The following is a 14,531-nucleotide window of genomic DNA, read 5'->3' on the forward strand; positions in this document are numbered from 1 at the left end:
CTAAATCATTACCCAATATTGTACTAAATCACGGCTTACAGTAGAACAAGGTAAAGACTTTGAAATACATAGACTTTCCAAGTCAAACACGTAAAGAAGTCTCTGGCAGTTCATCGTAAAGTAGATTGAGTTTGTTTTAATTCCCAACTCTGTTGCCAAAGAATACATGCAACCAGTGTTATTATGCTGGCATAAGAAAATAGTTCGATCTCCTATACTTTTCACTTTAACCCACCTCTTCTCTTCAAAATCCATTCGGAAGACAAAGAATCCATAGACCTCTTCCATGCGAAATCCAAAAAACATCATGTGAACTAGAAAGAGTTCACCACAAGATTCAACGATAAAAGCATCAAATCTTGGAAGGTCCAAAGGTGATGGCCAAGGAAGTTCCTCCATTATAATTCGTGTAAACTGGACTGTTCGACCCACAACTTCAGCTGTATACAAAGTATATCTTGACGCCAAACAATAGATTGTTTTTCCAACCATTGCAACGTTCTTTAAATTAACATCTTCAGCAAATATATCAACTTGTTCGTTAAATTCAAAGTCACCCTTCTGACAAACCAAAAGAGAGTTTTCCAATCTATTGAAGAACAAGATATGACATTCAGGATCACTTGGAGACGATGATAGAATGCAGCAGCTGTAATTAATGGATTTCAATGATGGGAGCAGAGCCTTTTCTAAAGAGATGGGATTCCAAAGATAACAATCCATTGAATCAGGATCAACCAAAACCAACCATCCATGAGAACAAGCGTATATTAGTTTGTTGCACATCTCAGGAATATTTTTTGTCTGATAATGATTTTTTGATACGTCGAAGAAAGTTTGCCTCTGTCCTTGCTTAACATCAAGGATTACAAGCCAAGGATACAATCGAGAGGCAATGAAAGGATAGGAATGCGTATTTTGATTCTCTACTTTTGCTACTTCCATTTTGTTTGCGCTGTCACCAATTAAAATCACAATTAGTATATGGGATACAAAATAAAATAAACCACATTAATTGAGTACATGGGATACAAAATAAAAACCAACTAAGCTACTACGGTCACATTACAAAGCACAATACTAAAGTTTGGTATCTCGTAGTTTCTAATAACTTATTTGTTAAATGTGAGACAAATAGATAAAATTTAAAATGAGACCAAAAAAAAAAAAAAAAAAAAAAACAAATAGAACTTTGGCCACCAATGTCGATCAAACCCAAAAATCAGGAGAGTAAGGATCCCAAATAGTTGCAAATATGAAAAAGGAATATGTTAAAGTTAAAGGAGAAAAAAATATAGTAAAGAGAGCAGGAGCAAGAAAAAGAGAAAAAGATAACAAAAAAAATACATGAGGCCCAACAACCTGGACAGTGTAAAACCCTAAATGGTTATATTGTTTATATAATGAAGTACAAAAAACACATAAAAACCTAAGGGTGTTTAAATGGAACAAAGGTTTATTAAAAGCACCGATTATGGAGGCAGAAAGTATTGGAAAGTAAGATTTGTTCTAGCAAGAACACAAAATCAGTGCACTAGTTATCAATCTTAGGCATGATAAGAATCAGGTATCATAAATCAAATTCAATATAAGCAAAAAGAGATGATAAGTGTTAAAAGAACATAAATTCATTAGAGTTCAAAGCAAATACAAAAATAGATCAAAACCTGGATCCGAGGGAAGTCCTCGAACGAGGAAGAGCAAACTCAGGCAGATGCACTACTACTTGAGAGACAGAATATTTGTTTGGCGTTTGCCTTTTGAGGTTTTTCTCTTATTTGGTGGTGGAATAGTTTTAAATTGAAGAAACTTTGTATATATAATAAACTTCGTATTCCTAGTCCAAGTGCAATTCGTATTACTATTATTCAAAGGAAAGCCACCGCCTGTTCTAACTTCTAAGTGCATTATTAGGAGTCTAAACAGAGAACTAATAAGTTTAACTGTTTAAGTGCATTATTAGGAGTCTTATTATTATTCCTTGTTCCACAAGGACAAGGAAAGCCACCGCCTGAATAGAACTAAGTTCCAAGTGCATTAGGAGTCTAAATAAATAGCTTATAAAAGCCGAATAGTGCATTAGAAGTCTCAGGTTGACGACAGAAACAATTCCTTCAATAAGGAAAAGCAATAAAGAGTGATACTGTTTCTCTTTCAGAATATAGCCTTTACGTAAAGAAGGACGAAATCGGCGGGAGTGGAACTACACATGGCCAAACAAATTGTTAGATATTCTACCGAAGATCAAGAAAATCAAGAAAATAAAAAGGGATTATATAGATCCTGGTCTCATCTTCCACCTGAGCTTCTATGTTTAGTTTCCTCATATCTTTTAGCTGGGGACTTTAGAACCTTTCGTGTTATATGCAAATCATGGCGATCAAGCACTTCTCTTCCTCGACCAGCGGTCTCAACCTTAACTGATTCTCCATGGTCTCTGTCTCCATGTTTAATGTCCGTTGGCTCGCATAAATGCTCATTCTTTCACCCTGCGTACCAAAAGCACGATGCATGTGAGATCGACATTCCAGAATTATTGGATGCACGTATTCGCTTCTCAAAGTATGGTTGGTTGCTCTTGACTGGATATGGATATGACAATTTTAGTGTCTTTTTCTTCAATCCTTTCACAAAGGAAAAAGTAGAACTCCCTAAATACACAAATAGAGAATCATTCGTTACCATGAGTTTTTCTTCTCCGCCTACTTCTTCTGACTGTTTTGTTATTGGAATTTGTGGGTGGGATGATTTTGGCTTCATTAAACGTGGAGAAAAACGTTGGACTTCCCATAAAATTATTAAAAGGCCAGAATTTACGCCATCAACATATTGCAATCCAATCTTACACAAAGGATTGTGCTATTGTTTGGGTGAGAATGGAGGATTAGGAGTATTTGATCCAAACGACAACCCAAGTAATTGGATTATTTATCATAATGATAAAATTCCCCCTATTCAAGAAAAGCTTGATTCAGTTCATCGAAGTTACTTGGTGGAAAGTGATGAAGGGAAGCTTTTAGCAATATTCATGGTTGAGGAGGGTGACACTAAGACACCAATTCATGTTTTTGAACTACCTAAGTTACAAGTAAATAAAAACATGATGAAACCTCGCAAGATTGTCTCTCGTATTGTGAGAAGTTTGGGAAATAGAATCCTATATATCAGTCTTGGAGGGTCATTCTTAGAACCTGTTGTGCCAAGAGGACTGGGTAACCAGATTTACTTGCCAATTGTCCAAGACAAGAAAAACATATACTACTCTCTCATTACTGGCAAGTATCATTCCATAGTTGATGATTATTCTACCAAAAACATTCATAATGTACAGGAACCGATGAATTGCTGTTGGATTCAGGGCAGGCCAACACTGACTTTAAACAAAGACTTTGAATGGTGATTAAGAGAATTCCTCTCTCTCTCGCGCTAGAGATTTATAATTGATTATAGAGAATTAATAGATTGAGATGTACTAGTGTTGCTTTTCTTTTTTCCTTCCCTGTTGTTTTAACCCAAGTTCTTTTAGTTACCAAAATGATTTCTCTTATTTGGAGTTTTGGACAAAATCTATAGTGGTTACTGTTAAGGTGTTGACTTTTTATTTTATCAATATATTCTTAAAGTGATATTTCTTGCCTGGATAAAAATGTGTTTTGCATTGACTTTGTACAGATTATTAGACTTTACAGAAAATTCATCATCGAAAAAAAAAAAAAAAAATTTGACGGATTAGATTTTGATAACAAAACCAAACTTTTGAATGTTAATTTTAAATAACTGTGCAATAAGCAGTGAATTCTTACTTCTTATGACCACAACTCAATTTAACACACACAAACTTCTATATACAAGGACTTGAATTTGTGAAAAAAATTATTGAAAATGAAGATTAAAATAACGAGTCGTTTGTTGGGTGTTGATCTACAAAGTTGGTAAAAATAAAATACAATGCCAATCATATCTTTTAGCTAGATCAGTTGGTCAGGCAAAATCTTATCATTGTCAAAGCTTGAGTCCTTTATTATCTCCTTTGGAAGTTGAGGAACTTGATGCCATAGACAAAGACAAAGAAGAAAAGGAGGACAAAGCCAATATGGGCCACAACAACAGCTCCAAGGAAGTCATATTCAAAGCCAAAACGGGACTTTAGGTAATATTTCACTGTCAGATAACCTTATCCAGGTACCTCAATTGGAGTAGTCTGTTCACCCACTTGATCACAAGCCCATTGAGTGTCCAAGACACTAGAGAACACCAGTAATACCACCTCCACCATATTGGAATTATCTGCACATGTCAATCATTAGAATTTAGAAATTCAATTTTATTTTAATGTAATGGACTTGAAAATTGTATCATAATCTACTTTCTTTTATGCAAATTTGTATTATAATCTTGAATGGTGAATTTTGCATTGGGAGAACATCTCTTTCATTTAAATCCTCTCATTCCCTCTAATTTTGTAGTCAGATTTGTGACACATTATTTATTTGATTTGTATGGTTTTCTTGGAGATTTTTTAGTCACATATCTCTCAACTAGCTAAAAAATTGAATTTGGGGATTTACATGGGATGGGATCCTTTCCTATATTGGTAGCACAATCACATAAATATTACCAAACCATACTTTTTCCTACCACGTGGAATGTATGCATAAGACATGATTTCCCATTGCTTTTGAATAAGCTGCTTTTGTTTATATAAATGTTCAATGCTAAAAACGATTCATAGAAGTATTAAGATCCTCTCCATTTGAAAATGCTTTAGGCAATTTCAATGCATGCTTTATCTTGATCAATAATGTATTGTTGAAGCTATTGGAATAATAAAAAAAAAATGTATTCATTTGACTCCGACAAGGTTTCCCAACTCCCTATCAAGATATGCAAATCATCATTCAGCCCCTGATGGAAACTTCAGTTCATTAAGGTTTTCTACACTCTATTAATTGTGACATAAGTGAAGCCAGGATTTGACCCCCGAGGGGGCAAAATTTATCTGACCGACACTCACATGCACGTTTAAATCACTTTAGAAAATGCTTCTGTGTACTATACTCCTTAGGAGGATATATCATACTATATTCTGTGTTATTGTTTAGATATTACTTACCGGCCTTGGGATGAGAAAACCAGAGAAGAGGTTCCAGAAGCTTAGGAAGAAGGACATAACAATGGCAGCAATTTGGGGGCCAGGAGTCAGAGCTATAACCATCATCCCATACAATGTGAAGTACATAAAGCACATCAAGATAAATATGTAAAACCACAAGAACTTTTCAAGTCGCCAATGGAATCCAATCATTGAGTAAAGGATAAGAGTGTAGGCAAAAGTTTGGATAGCAACATAAATTATCTCTACAGCCACCTGCAGGGCATAAGATATAAATGCGAATTATTTTTGTTGCAAGTCACAGTATTATTCTTTTATTATTTTTTTTTTCTCTCAATTATTTTCTTTACCTGAGAAAGTGCATAAGGCAAGGCTGAATACATTCCCGCTGCTCTTTCGCAGTAGAAAACTGTCCTTTCGATTGCCACAACAGACTGCACTGCAGCAGTGTTGGTGCTTCCAAGGAAAAGAATAGCAACATGCATAACCCCCATCAAATTCAGCAGGTCTTGTTCCCTCTGCCTGTTGACATGATAATTTCACCATTAAACAAGCACAGAAATAGTATACTTAATTATAGTTACATTTGTTTTAAGACTCTAACAGGTCAATGGTATGATTTTCCAACTAAAAAGAAGTATATATATATTTTTTATTGCTTGTGTAACTATGCAGAATTCTACAACATGACTAGCTAAGCTCAAGTTAATAACTTTCTTTGACCATAATCTTTCCTAAGTGCATGCTTAAAATTAGATAATATAAATGCGTTGTTTAACTGATCATACCCTATGGGTTAATGATCCTGTGCAAGTGGACTACAATTTACTGTAAGAGTCATAACCATACCCTGGTAGTTGAATAAAATTATCTGGATAAAGATAGGAAAATCAGACTCATAAGACTTACGTCTTATCTCCTTTTTTCCAGAAAATTAGTCCAAATATAACACCAATGACTATTGTCATGAGGAACTGAATGGCATTATATCGTGGGTTTCTCCAGTAAGACCAATATTGCTTCCAAAAGCAAGCTTTACATTGAATCACAAATGATTGGGAATATTTGGTTGGGAAGTAAAGTTTGTTTGATCCTGGTGCCGGTGTGCTTAGCTCTTTGATGAGTTCTTGATTCCTCCTGTAGAAGACATCAATGTAGAAAATCTTAGTATAGTTGAAAAAGAATTTGAAAATTGTAAGAGGAATAATGGGCTGGAATTTTTTGAGAATATCTTATGTTCTCCTTACTTGAACAGTTCAGAATTGGCATAAATTTCTGCAAAATCCACATCAAGTTGACCCTCAACTGCTGGAGAACTGATTTCTAGCATCCATGTTGTAGGATTATATCCATCTTTGATCTTAAAAACATTTGGGATAGCCTGCAATTGTCATATATTAGTTTGTGACTAAAATACCTAAGAGTTACCGCATTGATATCCTGCAGTGGCCATACACATTAGTTTGTGATAAAAACTTCAGAGTTACTGCTATAAATTGCTATTGATTCTCCAAGCATTGAGAAAAAAATGTGCTATTCACCTCAAAGTATTCTACGAGCTTGTGAGAATGGCAACCGAGGGGTCCAGCAAAAATGACTTGTCCACCTCTCTTCATCAGCAGCAGCTGTGGACAATTTGATATATTTAGAAGTGTTATGTGGCTATAGGACAGTCAGACACACAGGTCTCAAATGCAAAAATGACGATATTGATCCATCCCATATACCTCATCGAAAGCTTCAAAAATGTCTATGCTTGGCTGGTGAATTGTGCAGACAACAGTTCTCCCTGTGTCCACTGTGTTTCTCACTGTACGCATTACAATTGCTGCAGCTCTAGCATCAAGGCCTGATGTCGGCTCATCCATGAATATGATGGAGGGATTAGCAACCAATTCTACAGCTATTGTGAGTCTCTTTCTCTGCTCAGTTGACAGGCCATCTACTCCTGGAAGACCAACTATAGAATTCCTCAATGGATTTAGCTCAACTAAGTCCATGACTTCCTCAACAAACATCTATAGCACAAAAAATGAAACTATGTTCAGTAATACCATTGGAAAAACTTTTAGTTCCTAGACATATATGATAAATGGAAAATTGGGAGCTACATATTATGAGTTACATATATACTATTAATAGACAGTTATTCATGTCAAGAAACAAAGTTTGGATGGGTTAAGAAACTCCAATTTTGTTCTTGTCCTGACACCAAAATATTGTAAGCTGAATTTAGAAAAAGAAAGTTGAAATAAATCTAAATGGCAAAAATGAATCATGAAAATGGCTCCAAGTTGTACAATTAATGATTTTGTGAAGTTTTTTTCTACCTACATGACCCATAAATATATGGCCTGAGGCACAAGTTTGTCTTTTTTCTTAGGAAGGATAAATAACCTATTAAATTGAAAGATAAAATTGAATAAGCTCATATAGAAATGACTTGCTTGGAAAATTAAATTAGATTTTGGACAAAAAAACATGCCTTTCAAGTTTCTTGCTTAACTTCCTTAGCAAGACGCAGCCAGGCAGAGTACACAAGAGATTCATAGATAGTAACATTGAGTGAATGGATATCATTCTGCTCACAATAACCGCTAACCCGAGCAAAAGTTGCTTGGTTCTTCAGGTAACCAGATATGCTGATACTTCCTTCAATGTACACGCCAGTTTTTCTTCCTGCTAGAACATCCATCAATGTGGTCTTTCCAGCACCACTTACATCAACCAATGCTGTTAAAATACCAGGCCTGAAAGCACCACTAACATCTCGTAACAGTTGGAGACGACTTTCTTCAATTCCTTCGCTCTTCATTTCCTGATGAAGAAACTAGTGTTCAGCATATAGATTTCAAAAACTCAAAGGTTTAAACTTTTGAATTGGAAAGTATTTCAAGATGTTAGCTTCATGTGACACAAAATATTATGAGCCAAATTATTAGGACAACCTCACTATAGAGTCGTTTGATCTTATGTAGCATTTGAAATATCTTGACAACTTAAGTTGATGAGCACCTTCTAGACATTCAAGATATCACTATCATTCAATTAATAGTCTAGCAGTCCACTTATGATGCACTCTACGAAGAATGATTAAAAGGTATAAATGATCAGTCTATTGGGTAAATTAACCTTTTATATTGACTATTTATGGAATCAGTTTCTCTTTTTTTTTCATTTTCTTCCAACTGTAAAGCGATTCTGCAAAATGGAAAGAGATAAATGAGAAATAGGACTTACAGCTGGCATATCAACATAGTAATTTACATGATTAAATACAAGTGACAGGGGCTGGAATGACAACACCATTCCTCTTCTAGTAGGTGCATTCTCTGCCGCAGTACGAATTGAGTTGTCTGGAGTGTTCTTCATTGCATCAACGCCTGTACTCATTCACATGTTATCACTATTAACAGCAGGCACCATTTATTTCCTTAGAGCAACTATATAGATGATTTCATAAAGAGATAGAACTGCAAATTATGGAACCTTGAAATAATGGAGCGGTTGAAGATTTACTCATTTCTATGCCCCTCATCTGAAGCTGTCCATCAGAGGACTGCTTTCCACTCTTTTTATCGTCATCCTCCTCAACAATAACGGATTTAGAATCACCTAAAGCTGCGTTTGATTTTCAAAGCAATGTCACCTCAAAAATCTTTTTTTGTAACTGAACTGGAGATTAGTATGGTAAATGATTGCTTACGATTTAGAAAAGTGAGTGCTATGATAAAACAGACGTTAAAAAGCACAGAAAACCCAAGGAGTGCCCCAACACAAATCCAGTACCAATGGTCTTCCTTAAACATGCCCCTGTTCCTGAGAAGAGCCTTTCCAACGATGGGTTCAGGAATACTTGGGTCAGGATTGGGCTGTAAAAAGGCAAAAGTGAAGACAATTAAATGAAAGTATTTTAAAGGAACAAAATGACTGTTTGCAAGTTTGCTTGAAGATCTTACTGCACTCCATCTTTTGTCAAGAAATTCATTGATGGCTATGGCATTCTGTCCATACATCATGGGAGAAATGTAGTAGCCCCATAATATCCATGGTGCAATGTCATCTAAACAAGGAGAGGGAATTAGGTGTTTTCACTGTCATTTTAGTTCTTAAGAACACTGTCATGGCAATAATTGACATTATGGTAATCTGGGTTGTCTTGAATATATATATAAAAGAGTTGCACTTCATCAATAGCCACTCTCTTGCAAAGCATGCCATGAAGAGTTCCCAATTGGAAATTCCATACTTCTCTTTTACTAATGCTGCAGGATGGGCTTTAGATCTATCATATGGAATTCCAAGCTCTTCAGAAAGTTTGTGGCTAATGTGAAAATTATGAAAGTGACCTACAAATTCAGGAACACTGGTATATCGGTAAGGTTCATTCTTTTTGCACCAATACTGCTCCTGATCCTTTTTGGAAGTAACCTCTTGCAAAAAGTCTGCAACTCATTTCCTTTCAGGGCACTTGAAGCCCACATTTTCAAAAAATTCAAGTACATTCTCATGTGGACCTTGGTAGACAATCTGACCCTCTGAAAGTAAAATAATGTCATCAAAAAGATCAAAGGTTTCAGGCGCAGGTTGCAGAAGAGAAATTATCATTGTCACATCCATTATATGAACCATCTGCCTCATGAACTTGACTATCTGGAAAGTAGTTGAACTGTCCAGACCAGTTGATATTTCATCCATGAAAAGAGCTTTTGCTGGTCCAACCAGCATCTCTCCTGGATTCGGTATAATCATTCCTATTAGACTTCAGTAAAGTCCAAAAATTGTACTAAAAAAAACACCGCCACTGAATATGTAGTCCTTTTTTCCTATTTTTACATACCTGTAGTTACACGCTTCTTTTGTCCGCCGGATATGCCTCTTGTCATCTCATCACCCACCATAATGTCAGCACAAATATCCAATCCAAGAGTCTGTTATGCATACTTTGAAAAGTTAGACAAAAAAATTTGCCTAATAAATACAAGGTCAATTACCATCAAGACATAATGTCAACATACCTTGAGAACATAGTCCGTAACAAGACTTGTTTCTTGGCCTGCCATTGCTGTGGCTTTCATGAATGCATCCATTTCAGAATCTGGTTTTATTCCTGCTTCTTTTTCTCATCTTGACAATTCTGCCAACAGTTCATAAGCTGCTCCAACTCCCAAACAACGTCCTGAAAAGTCCAACGTCTCTCTGACTGTCATTTCCCCATGATGAAGATCATGTTGGCTAATGTATGCACAAGTTCTCTGAGGAACAAATTCTGATAATTCATGACCACAGTAACTGACTCTCCCTGATTCCTGTTTCGTAGAAGTTGTTAATGAAAAAGTTAGAATAGCACAACATAAGAGTGGTCATCATTACTAGAAGTACCAAGAATTCAGCAATTATTTTTGGAAGTCATTGTGAAATAGCTGGCAAATCTATCATATTTCATATTAAGAAACATTTTAAGGAATACGTCAAAGAAAGCAGACATAAAGAACAATCAAACAAGACTTCATGAACATTTTATAAACTAAAATTTCCAGCATTACCTGCTCATTGCACTATTCAAACAGAATTTAGCAAAACCATAGAATTTTTATTTTATTATTTTTTCTTTCATACAACAAAGCCATAGACATTGTCCTAGTGAGAGAGAGCAGGAAATGACACACACCTTGAGATCCTTGTCCCTATTCCTAGCAAGTGTCTGCAGCAATGATGTTTTCCCTGATCCCGGAGGTCCCAGAAGCAGTGTCATTCTGGAGAAAAACCACCAAATTAATCAACAAAACATATACAAGAAATTCAAAAGGTAAATAATGTATATAAAATAGCCTTGGCACTGCACATGAGAAGGAAAACTAAATAGTTAATTCTAATTCTCAAAAAAAAAAAAAAAAGGTCTTTCTGTTACATATTGTTTCATCAAATAGGTCAGGGAGACAAACTACATCATAAGTTTTACAACAATCCAATACCTTGATGGCTTCACTATTCCACTCACGTCACATAGAATCTTGACAGCCCTTTTCTTCAATGGCAAAAGCTTGATTAACCCAAGAACCGCCTAAATGATCACAACAAAACATTTATCAGTACATATACCAATCTGTAAAACAAATAGAAGTAACATTTCTACTATGATGCTTCGATGACAAAATTTTTTTACTTTCTCAGTGATGCATTGACAACTTGACTGAATTTATATCTCAGTCTCAGACTATCACTGTCAATATGTACATAAAAAATCTAAAATTAAAATCTACTTGGAATTTTCATTCTGACATACTTGAAAAAGAAAAAGAAAAAAAAGAGCGGGATTATCTTTTGTCATTTTGCAAACCAGGCTATGAAATCAGTCTTAGAAACCAATTAACATGAGAGAGAGAGAGAGAGAGGTACTATTTTTTCTTAAAATTCAAGAAACTATTATAAGCCTTTGAAACTTTGACTACCCTACCACATACCAAAATCCCCTGTGGATTTACACTAGATTTCCAAGCTAAGTTATAAAGAGATGACAGAAGCAGTAAAATTGGACTATGAAAAAATATAAAACTCTGTTATGAAATTCCTGTTGTGGTAGAAAGCATACATATAATAAAAAATAAAAATAAAAAGCATACATATAATTGGAAATATATATATATATATATATATATATGTAGAGACAAATACCTCGATTGAATTCAAAGTTGAATTCAGCAGAGTTGGGAGAGCCCTCGTTCCAACATATGCATCTCCTTCAATTGATAAATGCTCAAACCGGACTTCAATCTAATGTCAATTCCCACCCTGAAAGTAAACAATGATATAAAATCAAAATTAATAATAGAACTTGGATAAAACCAATTAAGAAAGGTACATACTAAAACAATACCATACACTAAAATGAATCTTACCTGTCAGTCCTGTCCCTTAGCCTACGAAGGAGCTTCTCGTTATCTTCTTCAGCAACCTTAAGTACACTCTCAGTGAGATGTTTCTTATCCTGCACTCCAAGATTGGTAACATCAATCTCTTCATAACCAACTAGTGGCGGAGCCAGCAATTTATCTTTGGAGGGCCATATATATATATATATATATTTTTTTTTTTTTTTTTGTGTGTATGAAATGTAAAATAGTAATATACAATACTTCGTAACTAAATTTTTTTCCCTTTTATTTATTGAGATAATTGTTAAAATACTTATATGTTCATTTTAAAGATAATGAATGTTTAATTATTGTAATTTGTTTACACATGTATTTATAGATTGTATTTTATTTAAATGAAAATTATATTTACTTTTAGACTTTCTTAAATACGTATGTATATTATTAGGTATAAGGAGCCAAAATAATAAGGTTATTTGAAAATTATCAAATTATTTAAGATATTTTCAAATAAATTAATCAATTTTTTCAAAAATTTTGGGGGGCCCAGGCCCCCCTTGGTCATCAAGTGGCTCCGCCACTGTAAGCAACCCTCCCATGATCCAAAACTTGCTTCAACATTCCCTTCCTCAACCTATCATACGTTGGAAGCCGCTCTAATGCCGCCCACATTAGCTCCTCTTCATCATCTTCCCTCCCACTCTTCTGAAACACATCACCTTGCACTGTCCAAGCCTCACGCATGCTTGACGAGGCCCAGCTTCTCTTGCTGCTAGATGACCGGAAACTCATCCTCTTGCTGCTCATGGACCTTACAAGTTCATCTCTAGCCATGGCAGCCGCCATAATGGAATACTATATTTATTTTTAGCTCTTTAAGCAACTGACTATTCCTTGAGTATATATGTGTAATACTATACTTAGTACTTATTTAATGCACTACAAAACTTATGTTGCCATAAAAATTCAAAATAGAACTAAAAAATAGTGTATGAAAAGTTCAAAGAAGTTTGAATGAGCTTATGGACATGTAAATCTTGAATAACAACGTGGAAAGTTTGAGCTAAATTTGGAGAGACAGGTGTGAAAGAATGTGAGGCTTGGTGAATTTGGAGGTGGTTTGGACTTTGGTTTATGATGTGGAAGAAAATAGAAGGTACTCACAGTAAGAACAAGCCGACAGTTTATGGCGACAACGTGTGCTAACGGCCTCTTTTGCACCTGTCAGCTTTCATTAATACTCATCGATGAAGAGGAAGTTAAGAAACACTTTACAAGGCACTCAAAGGCTGACGCTTCCATGAAGCTGACGGCGTTAAGGCTGAAGGGGCAGTGTAAGCTGACGACCCTGATAAAGGGTTGCTTGCCACCCGTGTATCGTGTATATAAGGAAATAACTTGCTCTCCACGCTTACTAATACCCAAAGGGATTCATATAAGGAAAAGATCCCATAAAATACGCCCAAAGAGACTCCTTAAAGGAAAAGACTTCTAATCGAATATGGAGAAGTCAACACTCTACTACTATAAAAACCCCAATACCCTCACCAACCAAGGTACGCATAATTTACCCCTCTCTAGCACTCTAAAGTTGTGAGAAGTTCTAACTTGACCTTCGGAGGGTATTAGGCCGACACCACACCGGTGCTCTCTGTTAGGTCCTCTCTTTTTGTGTTGTGCAGGTGTCATTGCGAGCACGTGTTGACTGTGTAGCTCACTGTTGATTTTCTAGCATCATCAGTTGGCGTTGTTTGTGGGAAATCTGTAAGTAGTGTTGTAAGTCACAGCTAACGCTTCCCTGACAAAGAGTTGCATGGTACTTACTCGATCAATGGCGACCACTAACAATGTTCAGGAAGACGAGCTGCGACCGACTGCTCTAGAGAAACAAGTGCAGATTCTAACAGCGGCCGTTGAACGCACCACTAAGCAAAACCAGGTTTTGGAAGAGCAACTACGTTGGAAGATAGGACATGATATTCCAGAAGAAGACCTGGAAGATACCAGTGCTGAGCGACGAGACCGAGAAGGACCGGAGGGCAGTAACACCCCGAGCAGACTGGAGCGGCAAAATATAAGCCTCCCATCCCTCACGGATGCAACTCCACCCCTTTTTGTCGCAGAGATACAGGCGATAAAGGAACAAATGGAGGTAATGATGAACGCTCTCAAGGGACGAGTGTCCAACGATCTTGATGATCTTGTTAACCGTACTGATTCCCCGTTCACTGCCTCCATCAACTCTTTCCCCCTACCGCACAAGTTTCACATGCCGCAGATAGATAGCTACGACGGGGTCAAGGACCCTTTAGATCACCTAGAGACCTTCAAGACCTTGATGCACCTTCAAGGAGTAGTAGATGAAATTATGTGTAAGGTCTTTCCTACGATGCTGAAGGGTGCAGCAAGAATCTGGTTCAGCCGATTAACGCCCAACTCCATCAACACTTTTAAGGAGTTAAGCGCTCAATTTATGTACTTCATTGGGGGACATAGGTATAAGAAGTCTACGGCTTGCTTGATGAGTATCAAACAGCGAGAAG

General features: G+C 36.2%; 2 protein-coding genes and 1 pseudogene across 2 annotated transcripts; 1 reads left to right on the forward strand and 2 right to left on the reverse strand.

The window, feature by feature from the left end:
* On the reverse strand, positions 1–945 carry LOC126722123 (F-box/kelch-repeat protein At1g57790-like). The gene has a single exon (XM_050425277.1). It carries the CDS (start codon positions 943–945, stop codon positions 1–3), a length of 945 nt encoding a protein of 314 aa, XP_050281234.1.
* A 1,507-nt stretch (positions 946–2,452) lies between these two features.
* Positions 2,453–3,400, forward strand: LOC126722124 (F-box/kelch-repeat protein At1g57790-like). The gene has a single exon (XM_050425278.1). The coding sequence runs from the start codon at positions 2,453–2,455 to the stop codon at positions 3,398–3,400; it is 948 nt and encodes a 315-aa protein (XP_050281235.1).
* A 455-nt stretch (positions 3,401–3,855) lies between these two features.
* LOC126722871 (pleiotropic drug resistance protein 2-like) lies at positions 3,856–12,185 on the reverse strand (annotated as a pseudogene).
* Positions 12,186–14,531: the final 2,346 nt, after the last annotated feature.

Source organism: Quercus robur, chromosome 4 (genome assembly GCF_932294415.1).
Source record: "Quercus robur chromosome 4, dhQueRobu3.1, whole genome shotgun sequence".
Classification (NCBI taxonomy): Eukaryota; Viridiplantae; Streptophyta; class Magnoliopsida; order Fagales; family Fagaceae; genus Quercus; species Quercus robur.